At 40.5% G+C, this 23,770-nt stretch overlaps 1 protein-coding gene across 1 annotated transcript in view; it reads right to left on the bottom strand.

Moving 5' to 3' along the window:
* LOC126484696 (hemicentin-1) overlaps window positions 1-23,770 on the bottom strand; it is a 1,211,236-nt gene that overhangs the window by 377,398 nt on the left and 810,068 nt on the right. The window contains exon 9 of the mRNA XM_050108292.1: window positions 16,450-16,600. Within this exon, the coding sequence (XP_049964249.1) occupies window positions 16,450-16,600 (151 nt within the window). The remainder of the gene's footprint in view (window positions 1-16,449; window positions 16,601-23,770) is intronic.

The following is a 23,770-nucleotide window of genomic DNA, read 5'->3' as shown; positions in this document are numbered from 1 at the left end:
AAAAGTCTGACACAACAAAATGTATACAGGGTGAATCAGCTGCCCCTACAGATGTCACTGAAACAATCCGCAATGCTATACCTCGCTTTCAAACACCACCCGCGACATTTTCGTGTTTTCTCGCTCGCTAAGGGTAATCTATTAGTCATGCAGAAAAAAACGAACAGGACCTTTTTGTACGGAATTTAATGTAGCTCGATTCTGTACTAGAATACGTTTTCGTTCAGGCGTAGTTTTCGAGTTATTCAAGAAAGGACAATCCATGACCGCGAATGGATACCGTAGAACACGTTTCTGCGAAATAGTGGCTATAGTGAAAATGGATTTAAATTTTTCGTCACATTCTTAATTCAAGAAAAGAGGATTGACGAAAACAAATGATACAGTGGCATGAAACAACTATCCAGACGCTTCCAAGGGGAACAAAAATCTCATACAATTACTGACCGAATTTAAAAATTTAAAATGCCGACATAATCTACTCATTAACAGACATAATCTAACGTTAAAAGTCTGACACAACAAAATGTATACAGGGTGAATCAGCTGCCCCTACAGATGTCACTGAAACAACCCGCAATGCTATACCTCGCTTTCAAACACCACCCGCGACATTTTCGTGTTCTCTCGCTCGCTAAGGGTAATCTATTAGTCATGCAGAAAAAAACGAACAGGACCTTTTTGTACGGAATTTAATGTAGCTCGATTCTGTACTAGAATACGTTTTCGTTCAGGCGTAGTTTTCGAGTTATTCAAGAAAAATGTACAAAAGTTATCATAAAACGTACCCCACTTCCACACTCAGCCCCACAGGTCAAGATTTCTAGTATGTTGTTCATGACACTCCCTCCTACCACTGTACAAAAATTTGCGACTGCACCAATTATTTCCCACATTCGACATATTTTTGGTCTTCATGTACTGGCTTTATAACTACACCGGCTTAGTCGAGCAAATACAAATTGTAAGACTTACGTTTGTCTAAATTTTACCTAATCTTTTTCGAATTTTAACACCAAAAAATAAACAATTACATCGTTGCATTCGTCAGGCCGTATGACTACGAAACTACTGTGCTTGTAAGGATTAAGTTTGGCTCGAATTGTCAAGGTAATTAGTTATAGTTTAACATTTACAAAATAAGTTTTTCTCTCATTATTCTCAAGGGCACGTTTAAATGAATAATGTTAACAAAATAGTCGAGAATGCTGGTGGCGTAATATCCAGTCAGTGGAGACGAAAAAAGATCGAATATCTGGAATAGTTCCTGTAGCTGGAAATGTTTGCACCGTGGTGAGAGAGTGCCACGAACAACATACTAGAAATCCTGACTGGTGAGGACTGAGTGTGAGGGTGGAGGTGCATCTGGAGATCACTTTTGTACGTTTTTCTTGAATAACTCGAAACGTATCTCGGTACAAAATTTAGCTACGTTAAATTCCCTACAAAAAGGTTTTGTTCAATTTTCTGAGGGACGAACAGTTTGCAAGTAGCTATCGAGAACTCGCGCGTCATTTCTGAAGGCCACACACAACATTGCGGGTTGCATAAAACGACATCTGTAGGGGCAGATTAATCATCCAGCGTAAGTCTTGTTGCAGCATAACTGACAAAGCGCAAATTACCAATACCATATTCATCCAGTATTTGAAAATGAAAGCACTTAGCGAACTCCAACAGGTTGTATACATAATTTCAAACCTTTTAGAAAGTTTTTCGCTGACACGCCGCACGAAATGATGAAAGGAAAATGGTGGATGTCTTGCAACATTTTCGCTGTTCATGCAGAAAAACTTTATCATCATCAAGCATGTCGTTTTCATTTATTACTTCTTTACTTGTAATTCCTTTTCGTCGATTATGTAAAGGCTTTTGATAAAGTAAATAGAGAGCTATTGTAAGAAATTTTAATAAGAAGAGGTATACCAATACACATTGTACAGGTAGCTCAAAAGGTCTATGCTAATACAAGAATCCAAATAATTGGGGATAATGAAGAAACAACAAAGGTTATTGATTATGAGTTCGACAAGGCTGCAGCCTCTCTCCATTGTTTTTTAATATATACATTGAAGACATTATACGGCAATGGAGAATGAAACTGAAGAACTATACATTTAACTTCAACCAAAAATATTACATTATGACTTTGTTATTCGCAGATGACCAAGTGTTAGTTTCGAATAATGAAGATGGACTGCACAGAGCTCCCTAAGAACTATACCAAACATGCCAGATATATAATATGACAATATCAATACAAAACCACGGCTTCCTGTGGAAAAATCCAGTAAGAACAAAAATAATTATAGTCAACAAGATTATAGAGCAAGAAGGTAGATTCGAATTTCTAGGAACCACGCTGTCGTACAGGGGAGACCTAAACCAAGAACACAAAACTGAGAAACTTAACTACTTCAATTGCACTATCAGAAGAGCCCTCCAACGTAAAGTATGATCAGGAACTTATGTCAGTACCAACAATACTCTATGGAAATGAATCTTGGGTACTGAAAAAGAAAGATAAAATAAGATTACAAGCCAATGAAATGAAATTCCTCAGGTACATAGCAGGATACATCAATCTAGACTACAAAAGAAATACAGATATCAGGAAGGTTCAAATGGTTCAAATGGCTCTGAGCACTATGGGACTTAACATCTGAGGTCATCAGTCCCCTAGAACTTAGAACTACTTAAACCTAACTAACCTAAGGACATCACACACATCCATGCCCGAGGCAGGATTCGAACCTGCGACCGTAGCAGTCGAGCGGTTCCGGACTGATATCAGGAAGGAATTAAATATTCTCGATATAAACAGTAAGGTTGACGAATACCGACAATAATGGATATCACATCTGTTACGAATGGACAAATCAAGATTACCTCTACATTTTTGGCGATATACTCCGCAAAGTAAAAGATGCATTGGAAGACCTGCAAACCGATGGAAGGACCAGGTGTAGCTGCAACAGGCTGAGGGAAAGTCTAATGCGTGACGGAAGAAGAAGAAGAAACAGACTTGTAATTATATTCAGAACTTATTTTTCAAAGAGTATAGACATATACCGCTGAATTTGCTTGCAAAATTATATCAGCGTCGTCACGTATCTCAGGACATACGTCGTCATACACAATGAGATCCGTTAAAATCTAGCTTTTCTTAATTAAAATGGGGCGAAAATTACACAGTCTATTCTCATCCCGTGTGTGATGATAAGAACACTTAGTTTTCACTTTTCCATTAGTCTATGGGTGAATATCCAGAAAGTAATAAAACCAACATTATTTGGGTTTTGCGTTGTTAGCCGTAAAGCTTTCGCATGCGCAACGTCAAATATTTAACCCATTAGCTCATTTGTGAAGTAACCAGATGTGAGAAGCTCTGTTATACATGGGAGATCTATTCCTTAAAGACTCGTTGGGAGGAGGGGGAGTGACTTACTGGTATGTAATACCATGTCTTAAATGGGACATACCCAGTGAGATGGCACAATGGTTAAGATACTAGTATTAAATTCCGAAGGACGGCGGTTCAAACCCACGTTCAAGGACCCGTATTTGTTGGTTTCTGTAGCTCTGCTAAATCACATAAGGCAGATTCCGACACGGTTCGGCCATCTGTTTCCCCACCCATTCCCCTTTCATGTGTGTGTACAGTCCCCAAATGACGACGTCCTTCCTCCCTTTAAATAGGATATACAGCACATAAACAGGAGCAAAATATCTTTAACTATTCCACTGCCGTAAGAGGGAACTCCCTATAAATGCTGCCAAATAGATGTAATATTAGGGAACTCCCTATAAATGCTGTCAAATCAATGTAATTTTAACGTTTTACCTACAAAACATAAAAAAATGAATTAATACAACAAAAAAGGTATAGAGATGGACAGTGAAAAATTTTGAAACCTTCTTTCGCTAGCACGTCGCTTTTGATCGCGTGAAATCAACACTTGTCCTTCTTTTAGCCAAAAATGTATTGAGCAAATTTTGGAAAAGAATACAGAATATTTCAAGTACAACAGATAAAATAATCTCGCGTGATTCGTTAACGCTTGTTGCTCGAGAGCTTGCTCTTAACGTAATGACTGGCTAAATAAAGAAAGTAAAAACATCATGTTGTTGGAAATGACAGGTTACCCAGCCATTTAACGAATTCTAACCGAATAGTGATTAAGATAAAAAAAATCAAAATTCTCAACGGAAGCTAATAAATCTTTGGCCCTGACTTTTCCAGTAATCACTGTTATCGCAAAACATTTTGTATTTCTCGATGTCCAGTGTAATACGGACTCAATGGTGATGAAACAAGCAGCTGAAAGATGTCTGGACAAAAAAAAAAAAAAAACAACTGGTGGTCTACAAAAATAGGCGGATTCTATACCTACATTCAGACGTCACTTGTTATAGTATTGTTAGTACATAGATAATGCGCCAGATGTCGAGTATTATTTCATTTATAAGTAGTACCGCTCATCATACGCGGATATCTTCAAATATTCATCGCCCAGGTGGAAACACGCTACAAGTTCTAAGCTCCTCTCACTATCATAGCCAACACAAACCCACATCACGTTGTATTGGGCGTGGTTTCGATACTTTCCAGCCGTACATGGTGATTTGAAGGCATTATTAATGACGCTTTTTCAGTACAGTCCTCACTGTCATAAGAAATTCAAAACTAGTTAAAAAAATTAAGGATAGAAAACTGATGGAATAATGGTAAGTGTGGGAAGCAAAATTACTTCAGTCAGAATGCAGAAGAGGCATTCCTTAAATTCTGAAGAGCAGACGATAGTGCTGAAAGATAAAAATGGCTCTGAGCACTATGGGACTTAACATCTGTGGTCATCAGTCCCCTAGAACTTAGAACTACTTAAACCTAACTAACCTAAGGACATCACACACATCCATGCCCGAGGCAGGATTCGAACCTGCGACCGTAGCAGTCGCGCGGTTCCGGACTGAGCGCCTAGAACCGCTAGACCACCGCGGCCGGCTGAAAAGATAAGAAGAAGACTCTGCAGAAGAGAGAAGAAAGGTGGACCATCCTGAAACTAGGAAACTACTGCGGGATTAGGGACACGAATAGATATGTCATTTTCCCACCACTATTCCCAAATAGACACAGTTATTCGCGAACTGTTTACTCAAATTTAACATTCACCGCTGATAGGCGACCGTCTCGCTTGTAGTTTTTAATATTCTCGAAGGAACCCTCAACCGTGTTGATATTAAAAATACAGAGCCACGTCATAATTGCTCATCATTAGTCCGGCAACATGCAAAGTGTTTGAAGCGGTAAACTGTTTGCCATATGCACACTGCACTACATATTTTGAGGCGGCCTCAAGCGAAGTGACTATTTCCAGATTAATAAATTTGTGTTGGTTGAGACGAATTTTTATGCTACATACTTAACATTCATTCGTTGTTCATTCGTTTATGACATCAACAGAAGAGAATTTACCCAAAGCAAACTATAATCGAAGTTGATAATTTATGATATTTAGGTGATATATTACGACTGCTTACGCAGCAGTTTAGTATTCCAGAGGATGGTGATTTGCGCAGAAAACAGTAAATGGCATAAACAAATTCATATTGTCGTGCCGGAAATTTAAAGGAAGGAAGAAAGAAAATTACTCTGCGGTATTCCACCTTTTCTATCAAATTCTTCAACAGAACCTTTCGGGGAACCGTTGTGAAAAAGCGTAGTACTTTATCGTTAGCATCCGAGCATGATGTTGCACAATTCGGGAATTCGGAATTGGCCTGGTCTTCTTCCGAGGAAAAAAAAAGTCATTGTGGTCGTACTTTTTACTTCTATCATATTCGACCTTTGTTTCTCTTCAAGCTGGATTTCTTCTGGACTGTTACTAGAGAGAACTGCAGTGTCATCAGTGAATTCTGGACAACATAGATGAATTTCTTTTGCTGAAATCGGCCGATATTTATACATCTGTTAATATTTTATTTTCCCCATCCGCAGTCGCTTAGAATCGGATCATATTTCAGTCAATAACTGAAATGTTAAAAGACGCTGAAGCTCACTAATACGAGACCCACTCCAGCTCGAACCGGAAACACTGAATGAAAATTATTTTAAAATTCGAGGATATCTGTTCTAGTGCCCATCAAGGTTCTTTATCTGTAAAACTACGCATTTGTATACAATCACTGTTGGAAGGTTACGAATGTAATGACGGTAGGAACACAATTCGCTGAAGAAACAAAATTGTGCAAAACATATGAACAACAGATTTGCAACTCATAAAAAAAGCCATTATTTGACAACCAGCTAAATATCTGCGTGAAACAAAATGTGTTAAATTAATCAGTACTTACTGAGTTATATTCCCCAAAAAGAAGTTGTTTTGTACTTTCTTCCCTCATTCATCACCTAAGAGCAGATAAGGAATTTTAACAAAGTGGCTAAAATAGTGGAATTGAACTTGTCAAGGACAACTTGTGGGTATCCACAAGCTACAGTCAAAAATCAAAGGTCACATCGATCACATTAGCAATGGTGTTACAGGAATAATGCTTTCGTAACCAGATTCTTTTTTCTCGCAATTCTAACATATCTCTGAATCTCCGAGAAGAAGGCTGATTCTAAAAAGCAGAGTAAAGACAGATGATAAAATATTGTCCATGTGACGTGACTTGCAAGAGTATTAAATCAACAAGGCGGCCGTTGCAGAGTTTGTACTGACTACAGAAATTTACAACCACAGGTTGTCAGTATTCGGTTGGTTTCAGTGGTGGTAGTGTCCATTTTGGAAAAACATACCTACATCGACAGTACACAAATGCAAATTTTCACAGATATACCATTATCATAGATTTTACTCTTAATATGCCGTAGATCCCAAACCAGCGACTGGAAGAAAACACAGATAATACCCACCAAAAATAAGGGTAGCAGCGGTGGTGTTCAAAACTACCCTCCAATTTCATTTATGTCCATCTGTTGTAGAATCCTAGAACACATTCTGCGCTCCAATATAATGAAGGTATTTCGAACAAAACGACCTCCTGTATTCCAACTAGCATGGACTCAGAAAAAATCGGTCATGCGAAATTAACTCGCGCTATTCTCACATGACACAATAAAATCCATAGAAAAATCGGTCAAGCGAAATCAAAGCGCGCTATTGTCACATGACACAATGAAAACCATTAAACAACGAAATCTCGTGGATGCAGAATGTTTTGATTTTCCAAAGGCGTTTGATTCCGCACCACACCAGCGTTTATTAACAAATGAAATTTGTGACTGGATTGAAGATTTCGTAGTAGGAAGGATGCAGCATGTTATATTGCATGGAGAGCTATCGACAAAAGTAGAACTAAATTGAAGCGTATCCCAGGAAAGCGTGTTGGGACGTTTGATGTTATTTTGTATAGACACTTGACGTCATATTGTATATAAAGACTTTGCAGACTATGTTAATATTAAGCATAGACTTTCTGCAGATGATATTACCTGTAATGAAGTACTGTTTGAAAAGTCTGCATAGTTTTCAAATCTTACCTTGATAAGATTTCAGTGTGGTGCAAATATTGTGAAGTCATTTTAAATGTTCGTATTTTAAAACTGAGCACTTCACTAAAATTAAACATTGTGTCTACAATGTCAATATGTCACACCTGTAATCAATCGACTCATACACATATCCGAATGTAACAATTTACAGGATACGAAACAGAATGATCGCGTAAGCTCAGTCGTAGAAAAATCTGATGGCAGCCTGTGTTGGATATTCGGAAAGTGCAGTTAGTCTGCAAGCGAGATTGCTAACAAATCGCTGGTGCGTCCCGTCTTGGAATATTGTGTGGAAGTCGCGCGGGGTAGCCGCGCGGTCTCAGACGTCTTGACACGGTCTGCGCGGCTCTCCCCCGTCGGAAGTTCGAGTCCTCCCTCGGGCATAGGTGTGTGTGTGTGTGTGTGTGTGTGTGTGTGTGTGTGATCGTCGTTAGCATAAGTTAGTTTAAGTTAGGTTAAGTAGTGTGGAAGCTAAGGGACCCATGACCTCGGCAGTTTGGTCCCATAAGATCTTACTACAAATTTCCAAATTTTATTGTGTGGAACCACAGCAAGTAGGGCTAAAAACGGATATTGAGCACGTACAGAGATCAGCAAGAATGGTCACAGGTTTGTATGACGCGTGAGACTGTGTTTCGGAAATTCTGATAAACCTGAGGGTCTGCGCGCTGGGGTCTGGAGGGAAGGAAACATTTCATGCCATCACAACCGTGTTCCACTGCGGTCACTTGGGGATTATGGGGAGGCTAATCCAGTTCAGGAGTGTTATTGGCCAAAAACCACTGCCTCACGGACGCTGCTTAATGACCGGGTGAATTGTCATGCTAGCACAATCATCGCTTCCGAACTGCTCCACTATTGTACGCAGTACACAATCCTTTAGATTGTGTTCATATCGTCACACATTTAGCTTCTTCTTAAGCGCAATAAGGCGACCACATCATACCGTAACACCATCCCCTACGTAATCCGTAGGTAACGCTCTGCAGTTATTCGCCAAACTCAAACCCTTCCATCGGATTTCCACAGTACTCTTGACTCCATATCACTCGTTTACAGCCAACCAATGTCCAGTGCCGTCGCTCTTTACACCACCTCAAACGTCGCTTAGCACTGACCGCATAAACTTGAGTCTTCTAGAGGAGCTGCATGACCACTGATCCCCATTCTCTTTAACTCCCAAAGCACAATCATTGTACTGGCTGGACTGCTGGTAGCGCTTTGGATCCCATGAATGATTCCTTGCACTGATTTCTCTCGACGTTTTACAGCCACCTTCTGCAATGCTCGACGGTCCCAACCGGTCGATACATGTGCGCTGCCTGGACTTGGTTCAGTTGCGGTTGCTCCTTTGCGTTTTCACTCCACAAACACGTCACCTGTGGCCCACACTTGGGCAGCTTTATAAGGTTCGAAATGTCCCTGATGGATTTTTCACTCACGTGACACCCGATGGCTAGTTCACGTTCGGAGTCACGGAGTCACTCGCCTGGCCGACCCATTTTACTGTCACTGCTTCTCTGCCAATGAGACAATACTCCCGCCTCCTTACGCCGCCTCTAATGACCTCGTTGTCGACAGGACTTTAACCACTGATCTTCCTTCCTTCTTTCCTTAGGCCGGTATTACAAAAAATGGTTCAAATGGCTCTGAGCACTATGGAACTTAACATCTATGGTCATCAGTCCCCTAGAACTTAGAACTACTTAAGCCTAAGTAACCTAAGGACATCACACAACACCCAGTCATCACGAGGCAGAGAAAATCCCTGACACCGCCGGGAATCGAACCCGGGAACCCGGGCCCAGTATTACACTATCAAATTTCTTTGTCAAAGATTTGATCAAAGATGTGATCAAATATTCCGTCAAATATATTTGACTAAGATCTTGGACGTGGCGCTAGAAGGGGTATTACACTGCCATCATATTTTTCGTCAAAGTTCAAGATGGCTGAGAACAACAACTTGTTATTAACCGCAGCAGTTGCATGTACCACAATTGCACTGTGTGCACATGCGGAAGAGAAGCGGGGGAAAAAAAGGAAACATACCTGGGTGAAGCCGTCGGTTTTACGACGACACAATAATAGCATTCAACAAAACTTGTTACGTGAGCTTATAGTGGAGGACGTCAAGTCGTACATCAATTACTTAAGAATGGATGAGCATACATTTCTGTATGTGCTCAGTGAAGTGTATCCTCATATCACAAAGCACAATATTCACTTAATAACTGCTACATCTGCAGAAGACAGGCTCACTGTAACACTCCGATTCCTTGCTACAGGGAGGGGGGGGGGGGGGTGGCGGGGGGGGGGTTAGGTTAGGTTAGGTTAGGTTAGGTCTGCAATCTTCTTAATCTATTTTTGTATTCAGGGTGCCTGGTGTTGAAAGCGGGTCATCAGCTTCATACATCTCTATTTTTTGTAGTTGTCGGCACACACCAATTGTATTTACCGGCAATGTTTATAAAAACACTACAGACGACAGAACGCTGCAGCGATGCTAGCGCTCCATGTGGTAACATGTCACATTACAGTGAACAGAAGACAAGCGACTTCTTTGATCAAATCTACAGCGAGGTCCTAGATTTGATCAAATATTGGACAACATTTGACAAAGTTCCCTATTACACCGTCAAATATCTTTGACAAAGATTTTTGACAAAGATATTTTACAAAGAAATTTAACAGTGTAATACCGGCCTTACCTCCTGTCTCCCTTGATACTAGTAGTGTCGGCCTCTCGTGACATCTAATGTCATTTGTGCATTATATAGGGGTGATAGATACTTTTGGTCAGGAACCGTAGATCTAGGTGGCTGGTAGAAAAGACACATCTCCGTTTTTTAAAACGACTGTTATTCGCTCACAGCAATTTCAGCAGGGGTTGTTCCCTTGAAGAATTTAAGACCACTGTAAATGCGGAAGTTATACTCACATATGCGTTACTACGAATGGGCAGAACAAGAAACGCTGGAGCAGCTGTAGCAGCTGACAGGCGTGTGGGATAGCGCAGATCTGCGACAGCGAGTCAACTGGGGCGCTTTGCTGCAGCGACCGCGACCCCTAATGACATTTCCGTAGCGCAGTGCCGGCGGGCTAAATGTAGCGTGCTTGATTATGAGAACCTTCGATGTCAGGGAACTCATTACCGACCTCTTCCGCCGCCGATAAGGTTGCCGCGACTTGGAGTAACGGCTCTCTCCGTCACCCGGCCCCGGAGAAGAAATCACCATTACCGGGATTTCTCCCCGCCTCCCGAGTGTTTGGATCGAGATAGAGTGGAAAACTCTGAGGCACATTGGGCTGCTAAGGCGCCTCCTAACGAAATGGCAAAAATCGTAGCGCACTGGCCCGATTTCCGTCCTCATTCTGTGCTGGAGAGCTAAGTGGCTAAATCATCTCATGTATGCAGTTTGCACACAATAGCTCCGTTACTACAGTTGTTCTTCAATCGCTGCCCTCTGAAGTTGCACATGTAGCTGTAGTTGGAGGTTACGCCACACATCTGCTACCAAGCTAGAGAAATTCACCAGGGGTCAGTTCTGTGCACATTTTACACGGCAGGAGAATCGCGTTTCCCTTTTAGATTAGCTTTCAACTACTTGCGACAAAATTTCCTTATTATATTTGGTTTTGTCGTACTATCGGAAAAAAGCTCCCTCTCACGAAATGGTCCCTCATGGCTAAAATTAAAACACATATTACACACTACAGGTATATTGTATACAAACATAGTAACAGAATGACGCATCTGATCAGTTTTGTCTAACGCAACAACTACAGTACGTTGCTTAACCTCCTCCAGCATCACTACGGTTTTACAGTCGGGCGTGAGGACTGTCCGAAAGTAGATGGAAGGCAATGTTGCAAGTAGAGACAGTTGCCTATATTGTATCGGCTACAGATTTGTACCTAAGGCAAACCTTGTTGCGAAGTAAAGTTAAGCGCCTGCACGCTAGTCGGGAACGAAAAAGAAGGGAGGGCTGTGAGAAGTAGTCAGCCAATTGCAAGCTGACCGGCCCATCTCCAGGTCGACAACGCGACAGCAGCGGCCCCTAGATCAAGAGGACTTAACCGCCACGGCCAAGTTCAAGTGTAGCTCCAAGAGTAGTGACTTGTATAGCAGCGACTTAGGAATCGTTTATACTGAAGAAGCTTATGTATTTCGTAGACCGGGCTTTGTTCGTGACACATTTGTGTAATCACTAAGTTAAGTAATTTTTCCATTTGTAATAAAACTCATTAATACGATCTGTTTGAATTGTTTGTCTAGCGCCGGCCGGGGTGGCCGAGCGGTTCTAGGCGCTACAGTCTGGAACCGCGTGACCGCTACGGTCGCAGGTTAGAATCCTGCCTCGGGAATGGATGTGTGTGATGTCCTTAGGTTAGTTAGGTTTAAGTAGTTCTAAGTTCTAGGGGACTGATGACCTCAGAAGTTAAGTCGCATAGTGCTCAGAGCCATTTGAACCATTTTTTTTTTGTTTGTCTAGCGAACCAATAAGGCAGGTTTCCCAGACACCCCATATTTAACGACTATGTTGGATTTAACATACCTCTTATATATGCGACATTTAGTGACTTCAGCTATGAGTTCTGTGTGCTGAGGATCAGAACGTATGAAGACACCGTTGATTTTGTCGAACTTTTCATCTAAACTTATGTCTACTATTACAAGTGGTAACATAATGTTTTAGTTGTGGGTGAATATATCTGAAATAATCTCAGTTTTGAACAGTCACCAATCTGTATTTGTTGTGGTTCGTTTGCAGGAAACCGACAAAGAGAAAATGACGATGATACCTACAATGTACCGCTGTAAGTTTCCAATACTGTAGCGGTACACTTTAAGAAACTTGCTCCACAGTGAGTTTTACAAAATGAATTTCGCGCTAATAATGCAACATAATGTTTACAAATGATTTTGTGTATTTTCAATGCATTCGTTAATCTAAGTTATAAAGTACATAAGTTTTTGTATTACGGTATGGCAAGAGAAAAGCGTTGTGGAAAGATGAACTGTATACAGCCGTAACAGTATACTCCAACGGGGCTCATGGATTAAATACATTTGTACGCATGTAACTGTGTCGTACTTCAACAACCAAGAGGCACGCTGAAACTAAAAACGAATGTGCGAACTGCGGTATACAATTTTTACCGTAGAAAGTGTTTTCTAATGAAGTTGAAAACGGGATGAAAAACCATATTTTTATATTGGAAGAGATGACGTTCAGTTTAAACACGTCGAACGTAAGAAAACTTATATTCGGCATTTCAGAAGGAAACGGACTGTTGAAATGCAAAAATGGCTCTGAGCACTATGGGACTTAACATCTATGGTCATCAGTCCCCTAGAACTTAGAACTACTTAAACCTAACTAACCTAAGGACAGCACACAACACCCAGTCATCACGAGACAGAGAAAATCCCTAACCCCGCCGGGAATCGAACCCGGGAACCCGGGCGTGGGAAGCGAGAACGCTACCGCACGACCACGAGATGCGGGCTGTTGAAATGCACAACAAGCCATAGCTGGCAAATAGTGGGCTGAAGGTGACCATCCTAATCCGAGTGAAACGGTGGAAGCTACAAACAAAACCACCAAGGTCTATTCTCAAACCAGAATAACAAAGTGATTGACAGCGAAACACAGTCGAACGTGGAAGGTGGCTGTTGTCGGTTCGTGCGCGTGCAGTATGGACGTAGCATCAACAGCTGTGCTTTTCCTTACTGTACTACCCTCTCACGCCGCCTTTTAAAGTGCGATATTGAGTTCGCGTTACAGGATCGTAACATCCTTGCTGCTTAACAAACGCACTCCCGTGTATAAAATGATACCGCGTTCCTATTATTTGTATACCTCAACAAAAGCAACAGGAAGGACACTGAGCCGGCCGAAGTGGCCGTGCGGTTAAAGGCGCTGCAGTCTAGAACCGCAAGACCGCTACGGTCGCAGGTTCGAATCCTGCCTCGGGCATGGATGTTTGTGATGTCCTTAGGTTAGTTAGGTTTAACTAGTTCTAAATTCTAGGGGGCTAATGACCTCAGCAGTTGAGTCCCATAGTGCTCAGAGCCATTTGAACCATTTGAAGGACACTGTCTTTTACAGTAACCAGAATGAGTCACGTTCATTTGTCTGTATCGTTCATGTAAATACATTAACGAACAACATTAAAATAATTAAAACTTCCTGAGTACTTATCAGTTACTGTAGTGTGCATGTAGTGTCATATTTGTGGCGAGGACTATTCCTTAATAAGGAGAAGAGATTTATTGTGCAAATGTCGGATTCACCGTTCAGTCAAAAATACGACACAAGCCCGAAAACAAAGACGAATGACGGCAAAGGGTAGATGCCACTTAGTTCAGAATCACTTTCGTCCCCCACACTATCGTTATCTAACTTCTGGTCCATGGATGAGTCACTGGAATAGCCCAAGGGTATAACAATATTTTCAGTATTACTTTCTACACTAATTTCGCTTTTCCACGCTTCCTTAACAACCGTTTCTGTGTGGCGTGCAACACTATTCCACTTCTCTGGCGTTCTTTGTGTCGCTGCTTCTTCTAACAGTCTTTGAAAAGCTTTTCTTACTTTTTGGCACATGGTGTTTAATCTGGCGTTGAAATCGTAGTGGTATGGTGGAAGCCTAAGAGTCGTGTGGTCATGTTCTCTAGCTATCTAGTCCGCAACATACATGCTACTTCCACATTCTCTCGTAGTTTTGAATATTTGACCTTACATGGATTGCACCTTACGTCACACGAAGTCACATATTGCTTCTGACAAAAAAAGAAAAAAATGGTAGTAAGTACACTGTTTTTAACTGCTGCATTTCCGGACTTCAGTTTGCTTTTTTCATACACAAAAAAAGCATGCTGAGTTTGAGGTAAGTTACTTTTATTTCTGGACATATCTCACGTTGCATTCTTGTGAGAATTTTTAGGTGTTGTGCTAAGTAGGCAGGCTAGTTTCCTGTGAACAGTGTAGTCACTCTCAAATAGTTATTTCCTTCCGAGTAGAGCAGTTTCTTATTTTTGTGGATATTTCAAGTCAGACACTGCATTTCATGTCACCCAAATTTCATAACATAGTTCAGAATTAAGTTTCAGTTAAAATAGTTTCCACTGAGTACATAATTAGTTTCTTTTGGGTTTAATTAGATTCACTTCCATTCTTCCACATTCAGCAATTCACTACGATTGAAGTTTTCTTTCACGACGCTGTTCAAGTGCAACACAGGGCGTATCAAAAGTATTGTTCAGCAGCTGAATAGGATATCTAAAGCGCACATTACACGAGGAGAAAGTTTTTGAAAAAAGAGTATTCATTATTTTCAGTTAGAAATAATTTTTGTAGAAAATTTACACCCTTCATATGTTCTTCTAATACCTGTTCGGCAAATAGTGTACGTGTCAAGCCATTTATTTTAGACTTAATGATAGCAAAGTAGTTCCTAAAAGCAAGGTTATTAAACTGCTGTTTAACAATATAAATTCGTGCAAATGTTGCGGTACCAATTTTGTGATTTACAAATGGGTACGTTACAAAATACAACTGCACTTAATTTTCCTTTTAATAAAAGTTAATAGTGAAGCAATAACAATTTGAGTCGTCGTGCTTAATCCTAAAGTATTATCGCATGAGCAACGAACATTAAGTAACCGATTATCTGTTTTCGTTTCAATACTTTGTGTGACTGTAAGGGATAAAAAGTTTGAAAAGATTTGAACTTATGTTTAAAGTTTGTTGGAAGTCGGTAGATGCTCTAACTTTCAAAAACTGAATGAGTATAGTCTGGGTAATTTGAATTTAAGAAAAGCAAGTTTTTCACACATTTCAGTGTCTTGAACTATTTATCGTGCAATGGTATAATTTTGCATGTACGTTCAGGGGTATATGTGGATACTGTGCATAAAATATGTTGCGAATAGAGTCAGTAACTGAGAAATAGTGAAGTGAAACGTTATGCCTGAGGAAGCTTTACTGCATAAACAGCTAAAATGTAATGAGAGATAAATTTTTTCCTCTCCTTATTTTGTGAGGGATGTCAACGAGGAAAAAAATTTCGAAAAGATTTACAATTATTCGTCAAGTTTGTTGGAAGTCGCTAGATGCTCTTATTCTCAAATAATGGGTGAATATAGTCTGGGTAATTTTCGCGCCGTGAGTTATGCTGCCAAATGAGGTATGTAGAGTTTCCAACTTGCTTGAATTATGGTGTTCAATGTGAGATTTTTACCTCCACTATTTCAAATTTTTAAGTTCGGTCAGTAATTATATTAAATACTCAAAATCAAATTCTTACCCGCCAGGGTAGCCAATCGCGCTAACGCGCGGCTTCCTGGACTCGGGTAGGCGCGCCGGCCCCGGATCGAATTCGCCTGGCGGATTAACGACGAGGGCCGGTGTGCTGGCCAGCCTGGATGTGATTTTTAGGTGGTTTTCCACATCCCGCTAGGTGAATACTGGACTGGTCGCCACGTTCCGCCTCAGTTACACGCGTCGCAGACATTTGAAAACACGTCCGCACTATTTCACGATTTACACTAGACGCAGACAGTTGGGGTGCACTGATTCCGTCCTGGCGGGTATGGGGTGGCGGCAGGAAGGGCATCCGGCCATCCCTAACACTAACACTGTCAAATCCGTTGTAACCACGCCGACCCTGCGATCGCTGCTGGACTATGGCGTAAGCGAAAGAAAGACTCAAAATCAAATTCTTGTTGTCCCTGGAAGATGTTAGATAGGTGGCCTTCAATAGGGTGTAGGCTACCACGTGCCAGCTTTCGCCACTCAGTAACGAAGATATTGAGTACGAAATTAATCTGAGATTCACATATGATAATAATGTAGTCCGTGACCTCGCAGAGGCTGAGTACTCACAGAGAACCTCCAGCTTGACGCTCTTGCGCATGGGCTTGTCGCCGCGCTGCGCCATCACCGGGTTGCTGGCCTCGCAGTGCAGCGTGCGCTCGTTCTCGTACAGCGTCGCCTGGAAGATGAGCGTGTTCCGCGTCGTGAACGTGCCGTCCTCCTGCAACACGCAAAACACGCCGCCGTCACAATACTGTCACTCAGACTCATAACTCACGTGCACTACAAATACCTGTTTACATTTAGAAAAGGCTTTCGGCAATGTTGACCACAAGAGACACTTCCAAATTGTCTACTTATCAGTGATACAAATACATGGAGCAAAAGATTACCTACAACTTGTACTGAAACCAGATTGCAGCGCACGTCGAGGGGCGTGGTGTACGGTAAAGCGTCGAAGTTGAGTGACTGTAGAAAGACGACTTAGAGGAAATTTCCAGTTGCTGTGATGAATGGCCTAATTGCGAAAAAATGGAAGTTAATTCATATGAGTAGGAAGATCAAACCTGTAATGTTCGGATACAGTATTACTATTGTCCTGATTGACACAGTCAAGTCGTTTAAATATCTGGGCGTAACGTTTGAAAGCGATATTAGATGGAATGAGCATGTGAGAACTGTGGTAGGGAAGGCGAATGGTAGACTTCGGTTTATTGAGACAATTTTAGGAAAGAGTGGTTCACTTGTAAGGGCGACCGCATAAAGGATGCTGGTGCGACCTATCTGTGAAGTCGTCAGTCACACGACCACACCGCCGCCTGAGAGATCGATCCCCCGGATGCGATTCTCTCGATAAACGGAACAGAAGAACGACTGTGTTAGCCAAAGAGTACACAGCCAGTCGCAGTACTTATGCTCGCCGTGAGGCACCTCTAGGCCACTTCATGTGCAGCAGGAGTGTAGTGCGGTTGTGCCAGTCTACAGTTCGTAGTTGCGCTCAGTGGTCAGCCAGCGCCGATGTTAGTCATCGTCTGCAGCTCAGTCATTGCTGCCATCAAGTCTTTGTAGCTCCGTTCCAAGCTACTCTTCAAATTCACCGGATTCGACATTCAAGATTACGAGAGAGTTGAAAGGAGACATCGAAGCAATTCAGAGGCAATTCACCGCAAGATTTGTGACTTGTAAATTATGTCATTTTACAGACTGTAATATCTCTTTATATTCTATGAATTATTCTGATACAATTCTACCCTTGAATGCCGTTTACTAATTTTCTATCTTTATACTCGCGGAATCCATGCGAAAAGTAGCTCATACAATAGCTATGCCATGAGCGCATAAGTATTCTTTGTAGTACTCTCTCTGGTGGTTGTTAGAAAAAAAAGAAAGGGGGCTTCCGAGATTGTCTTCGTGCCGATTAGCCTGTGCTTGGTTTGGAAGAACTGTAATCTGATTATTGAGATTTATTACAGAAGATAACTGATATGAACTGTACGATTAAATGGAAATATATATAGATGGCTCCTTCAAGTAAATGGTGTGTATTTTAAATTTGAGAATTAATGATATTTATCGATATATTGCGTAGTTGTTAATCAGAAGGGACTTCCGAAAGACTGGATACGAACCTGCATTTAATAATCCAAGAGCTCCATTGCTTCTACGGAAGGTTAAACTTCATCAAAGCCAAACATCCGCTTGATCTGAGGTTTCCCGACTGATTATACAACGCTCCCAAAATTACGAGGCATTTTATTTGTACAGATTAGCAGACTGCAGCAAAGCACGAGCCTGCAGAGAAGAAGAATCATCGCCTGATTTCATTCTAACAAGTAAAATTTCAGAATCATTTTGAGTGACTGAGCTATGACTGTGTTTCCTATCATGAATGATTGATTGCTCGAACGAATTGAGATCTACATAATCACGTAGAAAAGAAAAGGAGGAGGAAAAAAAAAAATTACAGTGGCGCCAGTGTGACAGGACTCTCTTGGATTGTTATATAATATATGTATTTTTTGTTTCATGAAAACCCACGAGAACGAGAGGTAACTAATCTGAAGAGAGATTCGGTGCCCATAGTAAAAGATTGCTGATACCAAGAAACGATTTCAACTATTGGACAACACCGAGGCTACAGAACAAGGCCAGAGAAATCTAATTTTTTTATCCTGTAGTGAAAATAGTTTGAAATCAATTTAGAAAGAACTTTTTTCCAGATAGTAGTTAGATTGTAGAACTGTATATTGTGTGATTTTCGTATCTGAGCGGTGAACTTTATACCATCTGTGAAGTAATTTGAAAGTTAAGTGTGTCTACGACAGTAAATTTGAAACTGTATTTAGTGATTTGAACCTGATATTGACAGTTATTTAATGGTATTGACCAGAGCGGCATTTAAAATGTCATTGAATCACCAACGAGACGTGCAACAGCCTTCAGCTGTTTGCACAGAAGCAGAGGCCACGGATAGTAATTCTGAAACTGTTGTGGCTAGCGGTAGCAATATAAATAATCCCGCTGGTTCAGAAAACATTCATACAACAGCTGATCAGACTGTTGTTGACACATTAGTTGTTATTATGCAACAGTTGTCTCTATTAGCCGAAGGCCAAGCGGAGGTGAAACGAGACTTATCCGTTATACAAAATGAATTCAAAAATCAACTAGCCGAAAATCAAACAGAATTACAAAATCAGTTAAGAGCAACCTTTACCGAATTAGATCAGAGATTAAATACCCAGACACAGGAAATAAAGGAACAGGCAGAAAGGACCGAACAGAATCTTATTGCTCAAATTGAGCAGGTCCACCGACAATGCCAAGAAAACAATAGTAAATTAAAAGCGGAACTAACCGAATATGTATCCGTCAAAATTGACACGATACAAAAACAAGTAGAACTGTTTCCTCAAGTAATACAAGCTCAAGAGGACATACAGTGTTCCGTATCTATGATACCAGAAATAACAGAATCCCAAGATAATCTAAAGAAGCAATTTGACGAAGTGAAGGAAAAACAGGAGACAGTGGAACATAGAATGAATGTACTTGCGGGAAAGTTTTCAGAAATGACATTAGAGCGGCAAAATTCTCCTTCGGAAACGATAGAAGAAACTGTGAAAGTAGCTTTACAGTCAATTTCAGAGAGTTCCGAGGACAATTTTTTTAACAAAGGGTTAAAGGAAGTTCGAGAACAACTTGGCGAAGATTTCTCGCGTTGGAAAGAAAACATCGAAAGATCACTAAATCTCTCGCAGGAGGATTTAGAAACACCGAGAAGTAAGAAACAAAACTCTCAATCTGTGCGTGACATTCCGTCCACGTCAAGATCCGATGTAGACAGAACTGGAACGTCGCAAGTTAGATTCGATATAACGGATAGCCACAGGGAAAAGTACGAACAGGATGATTTTTGGAATCGTAGTAGCGTTGAGGAGAAGATGATTAAACAGAGACAATTTCAAATCTTTAACCCCGACAAAAAGAATGTTCATCCTGTAGTCTTTATTCGAAGTTTCAATGGTCTATTTCCACGATCTTGGACAGAATGGCAAAAGATTAGTTTTGCATCTGGATATATACAAGGAACAGGAGCATTGTGGGCATCCGAACAAACATCTTCTTGTAACTGTTACAAAGAATTTGAGCATGCTTTTCTAGCAAAATATTGGTCTGCTGGAATACAAGAAAGACTTAGGCAGGAAGTATTATATCCTGAGCCTTTCTCGTTTTCTAGAGGATCTCTAAAGAGATATTTTGAGAAATACATTAATAAATCTTTGTATTGGGATGTACCGATTCCTTTGCCGGATATACTTAGACTACTCAAGTCCAGACTACCCACCAGTATAAGGAATCAGCTGTTATATACAAATGATAAGGATATAGACTCATTTATGACAACGCTTGATCGTATTGATATAATTGAGGAGGACAATAAAAGGGCAAGAGAAATGTCATATCAAAGAAGAGCAATAGAAGCGAATCCGAGCTGCAACTCGAGTGGGAATGGCAGTAATGGTAGCAGTAACAATAATCATAACCAACTACACTCTCCGAGGAGACTTAGAAATGGACAAAATGCAAACAATAATTATTACCATAATGAAAACTTTAGTAATGGTGCAGCGAGGGGCTATTTTAGGAACAGTAGGAATTTTAATCGATATGATCCAATGTATGGCAACACAGGACAGTTCTACCAACACCAGCAAAACAACAACAATAATTACACGAATCAAGCAAGACAATATAGACCGAATTCACCACAACAACCAATAATCACTGAAGTAGCTGAAGAGATAAATACCAATCGGACCAATAATCAGTCAAACTAAACATGACCGCATCGTGCCCCGGAGGAGCGGTCAGGGGATCTGTTAGGGGCGAAACAGTAAAATTACAAATGTTAAGATATAATGATGGTGAGCTGTTGACTGAAGAGTTAACAAAGGATTTAATAACGTGTCATAATGACAGATCGAGTGTTCCGGTATCGGAAGTATGTGTTGAAATAGAGGAAGTTGCAACGAATGTGATATTGGACACCGCCGCTTCCGCCAATGTCATCTCAGGCGCTCTTTTTCGGAGAACTATTAGGAAGAAGAAGGTACCAATTTTGCCAGTACAGAACTGCAAAATCATCGGAGCTGTTGGAGCACGCTCTCCCAATGTCAAAATACAAACACAATTAGAGATGAAAATGGGAAATGTAGCAATAAAATGCACGTTCCTTGTAGTGGAGAAGTTATTAGTAGACTGTATTCTTGGTATTGGGAGTATGCAGGAGTACGATTGTCAGATTGATTTTTTGGAAGGAATAGTTAAATTTAGATTAAATGGAGAAGAGATAGCACTGGATTTAAATAGAAAGGAAACGGTGCATGAGAAATATTGTCGCTGTGCCATAATTCAATTAATTGACACTACAAACGGTCGTTGGAAGGAGCTTTCAAAGGATATGATACAACAGGAGGACTTTAACCAAACAACAATGATAAAAGCTAGTGAATCAAATCAGCTTACCGGAGAACAAAGGCAGCAGCTTCATTATTTGTTAGAGGCATATGAAGAGATTTTTGATGAGAAACCAGGAATTATTAAAGGGTATATTTGTCACCTACAAGTGAAGCCACATCAGACTTACTGTTACACGCACTACCCGATCCCCTGGCGTTTAAAACAATCCGTTCAAAGGGAGATAAATAGAATGTTAGAATGGAACTTGATTGAGCCATCAACTAGTCCATATTGTTCTCCGCTCTTAGTCGTTCCTAAACCTGGAGGCAACGGAACAAAAGTATGAAGACCAGAATTTAAAATGGGAGGAAAAGATTCGACGCGCACTTGTCAGTTTAACTAAAAAGGCAATACAACGGAAATTGACATACGATAAACGGATTCACCGGATTCAGACGTTTCATCTTGGAGAAAAGGTTTTATTGAGGCGACACATCTATTCCTCGAAACTGATGAAGAACATAAAGAAATGGAATCTTATTTATACCGGACCATATGTTATTGTAAATATACCAAATCCTGGATCATACTTGTTGGCATATCCCGAATCGAAAAGAATAAAGGGATTATTCCCGCATAATGATATTAAGAAATTTAGTGGAGGATCGTAGATCTGTGATACCAAATATGGAGAAGAATTTAGTGTCGAATTTGACTATGAGTCGAATGTGTATATAAATATCAAGAAGTTTATGTTGTCTAGAGGTTAAGAGACAGTGAGACTACTCCTGTGCTAGGTTAAGAGACAGTGAGATTACTCCTGTGATAGGTTAAGAGACAGTGAGATTACTCCTGTGATAGGTTAAGAGACAGTGAGATTACTCCTGTGATAGTTTAGCACAAAATTTTTAAGATAGGTAAAAGAATTTGTTAATTACTAGCGTTTGTAAGTGTGGACTGTGAGCAGAAGCCACAGTGATATACAATGAAAGTGCATCTACATTTCCTCAAGACACGGCACTTACGTGAGAATTGCGTGTGAAACTTGAACAGTGTGGGATATGTAGGTAAATACGCTGTGTGTATGATGTGCGCTGTTCGCGCAAGAAAACAAATGAACTGTGAAATGAAGCAACAGTCGATAATGTCACTGTTGCAAATAACTGAAGAAACCCCCTGGTTGCGCGAGAGAAAATTATTATAATGTTTAGATTTTCATTATGCCTTCTTTACCAGGAGAATTAATGTGAGAATGTTAATTAACATTTTAAGAATAGCAGTTTGTGTGTTTCATATTATGGACATAATTGTTGAAATATATTTCCATAAATGTTCATGAGAGGAAGAAGAAGATTCTGCGATTGGATGATTTTGTTAAATGAACATACGTCATCATTAATGATATTTATTTGCAAGTGGACCTATAAATCAATTAATTATAAGAATAATGAAAATTTTTCAAATTATTCCTTTGGTGGAGTCAGTGTCATATGCCTACGTTTAAAAATTTTCATCAGGTGTAAACTTAAATTTTATCCTTAATTTCGTAATTGAAAGCAAACCTCGGACAGATTCAATGCTCTACTTCCACCTGCACTATAACAAAACGAAGATTAGATTAAAATTTTTTTTGAGAGGAATACATTCGATATGAGCTACAACAAAATTTAAATGCCCACAGTCTATTTGGCAATGTTTTGGACAATCAGCAGTTGTAATGCAAAACAACTTTGGTATTGAGGACTACAAAAAAATTCGTGATTGTCAGGACTGATGGATATTCCAGTCTAGTACAGATGGAAGAATATAAGAATCCACTCCGATTTTGAGTTCAACGATGAAATATGGACTTCATTGCCTTAATCCACTCTCTTCCAGGGATTTATTCAGTCAGAACCTTTTCTTATTCCACTTTAAACCTGTTTCATGTTCACGTCCCTGACCATCTGTTCCTGAGATCATCTTCCTGTTTCTACGGCACGTTACCAGCTTCTATCCTGTACCATAAGCCATCGCCTGTCCTCCGTGCCGCGTCCACCAAACGCTGTACGTCGCCTACCCGGTGTCCGTACCCGGTGTTCCTGTTCCATCGACTTCACAACGAGATCGCCGGCTACATCGTCGAAAGAAGAATTTTGAAAATTTTTTTTTGAGCAATATTGTAAAATTTTTTTTGGCTATGAGGCACTTTTCCTTCGATCTAATCTATAGAGCTTCTATATATTTCAAAATTACTGGATTTAGGCTTTCCTATCTTCTTTAATACCTGAGCTGGGGTCTATTCTTCCGGGTTTTCCAGGGTTTCCCTGTGAAGGCAAGTTCCCAAATGGGTAGACCTTTTTCGTAATTACACCAATCTGCATCTTCCCTGGTTATGTACTCGGGATGCGGGTATACCCCGGTACATGTAAAAGCTACAGCTTAGGTA

This window comes from Schistocerca serialis, chromosome 6 (assembly GCF_023864345.2).
Source record: "Schistocerca serialis cubense isolate TAMUIC-IGC-003099 chromosome 6, iqSchSeri2.2, whole genome shotgun sequence".
Lineage (NCBI taxonomy): Eukaryota > Metazoa > Arthropoda > Insecta > Orthoptera > Acrididae > Schistocerca > Schistocerca serialis.
The sequence above is the reverse complement of the archived record's forward strand: the minus strand, read 5'-3'. Positions and strand labels throughout refer to the sequence as shown.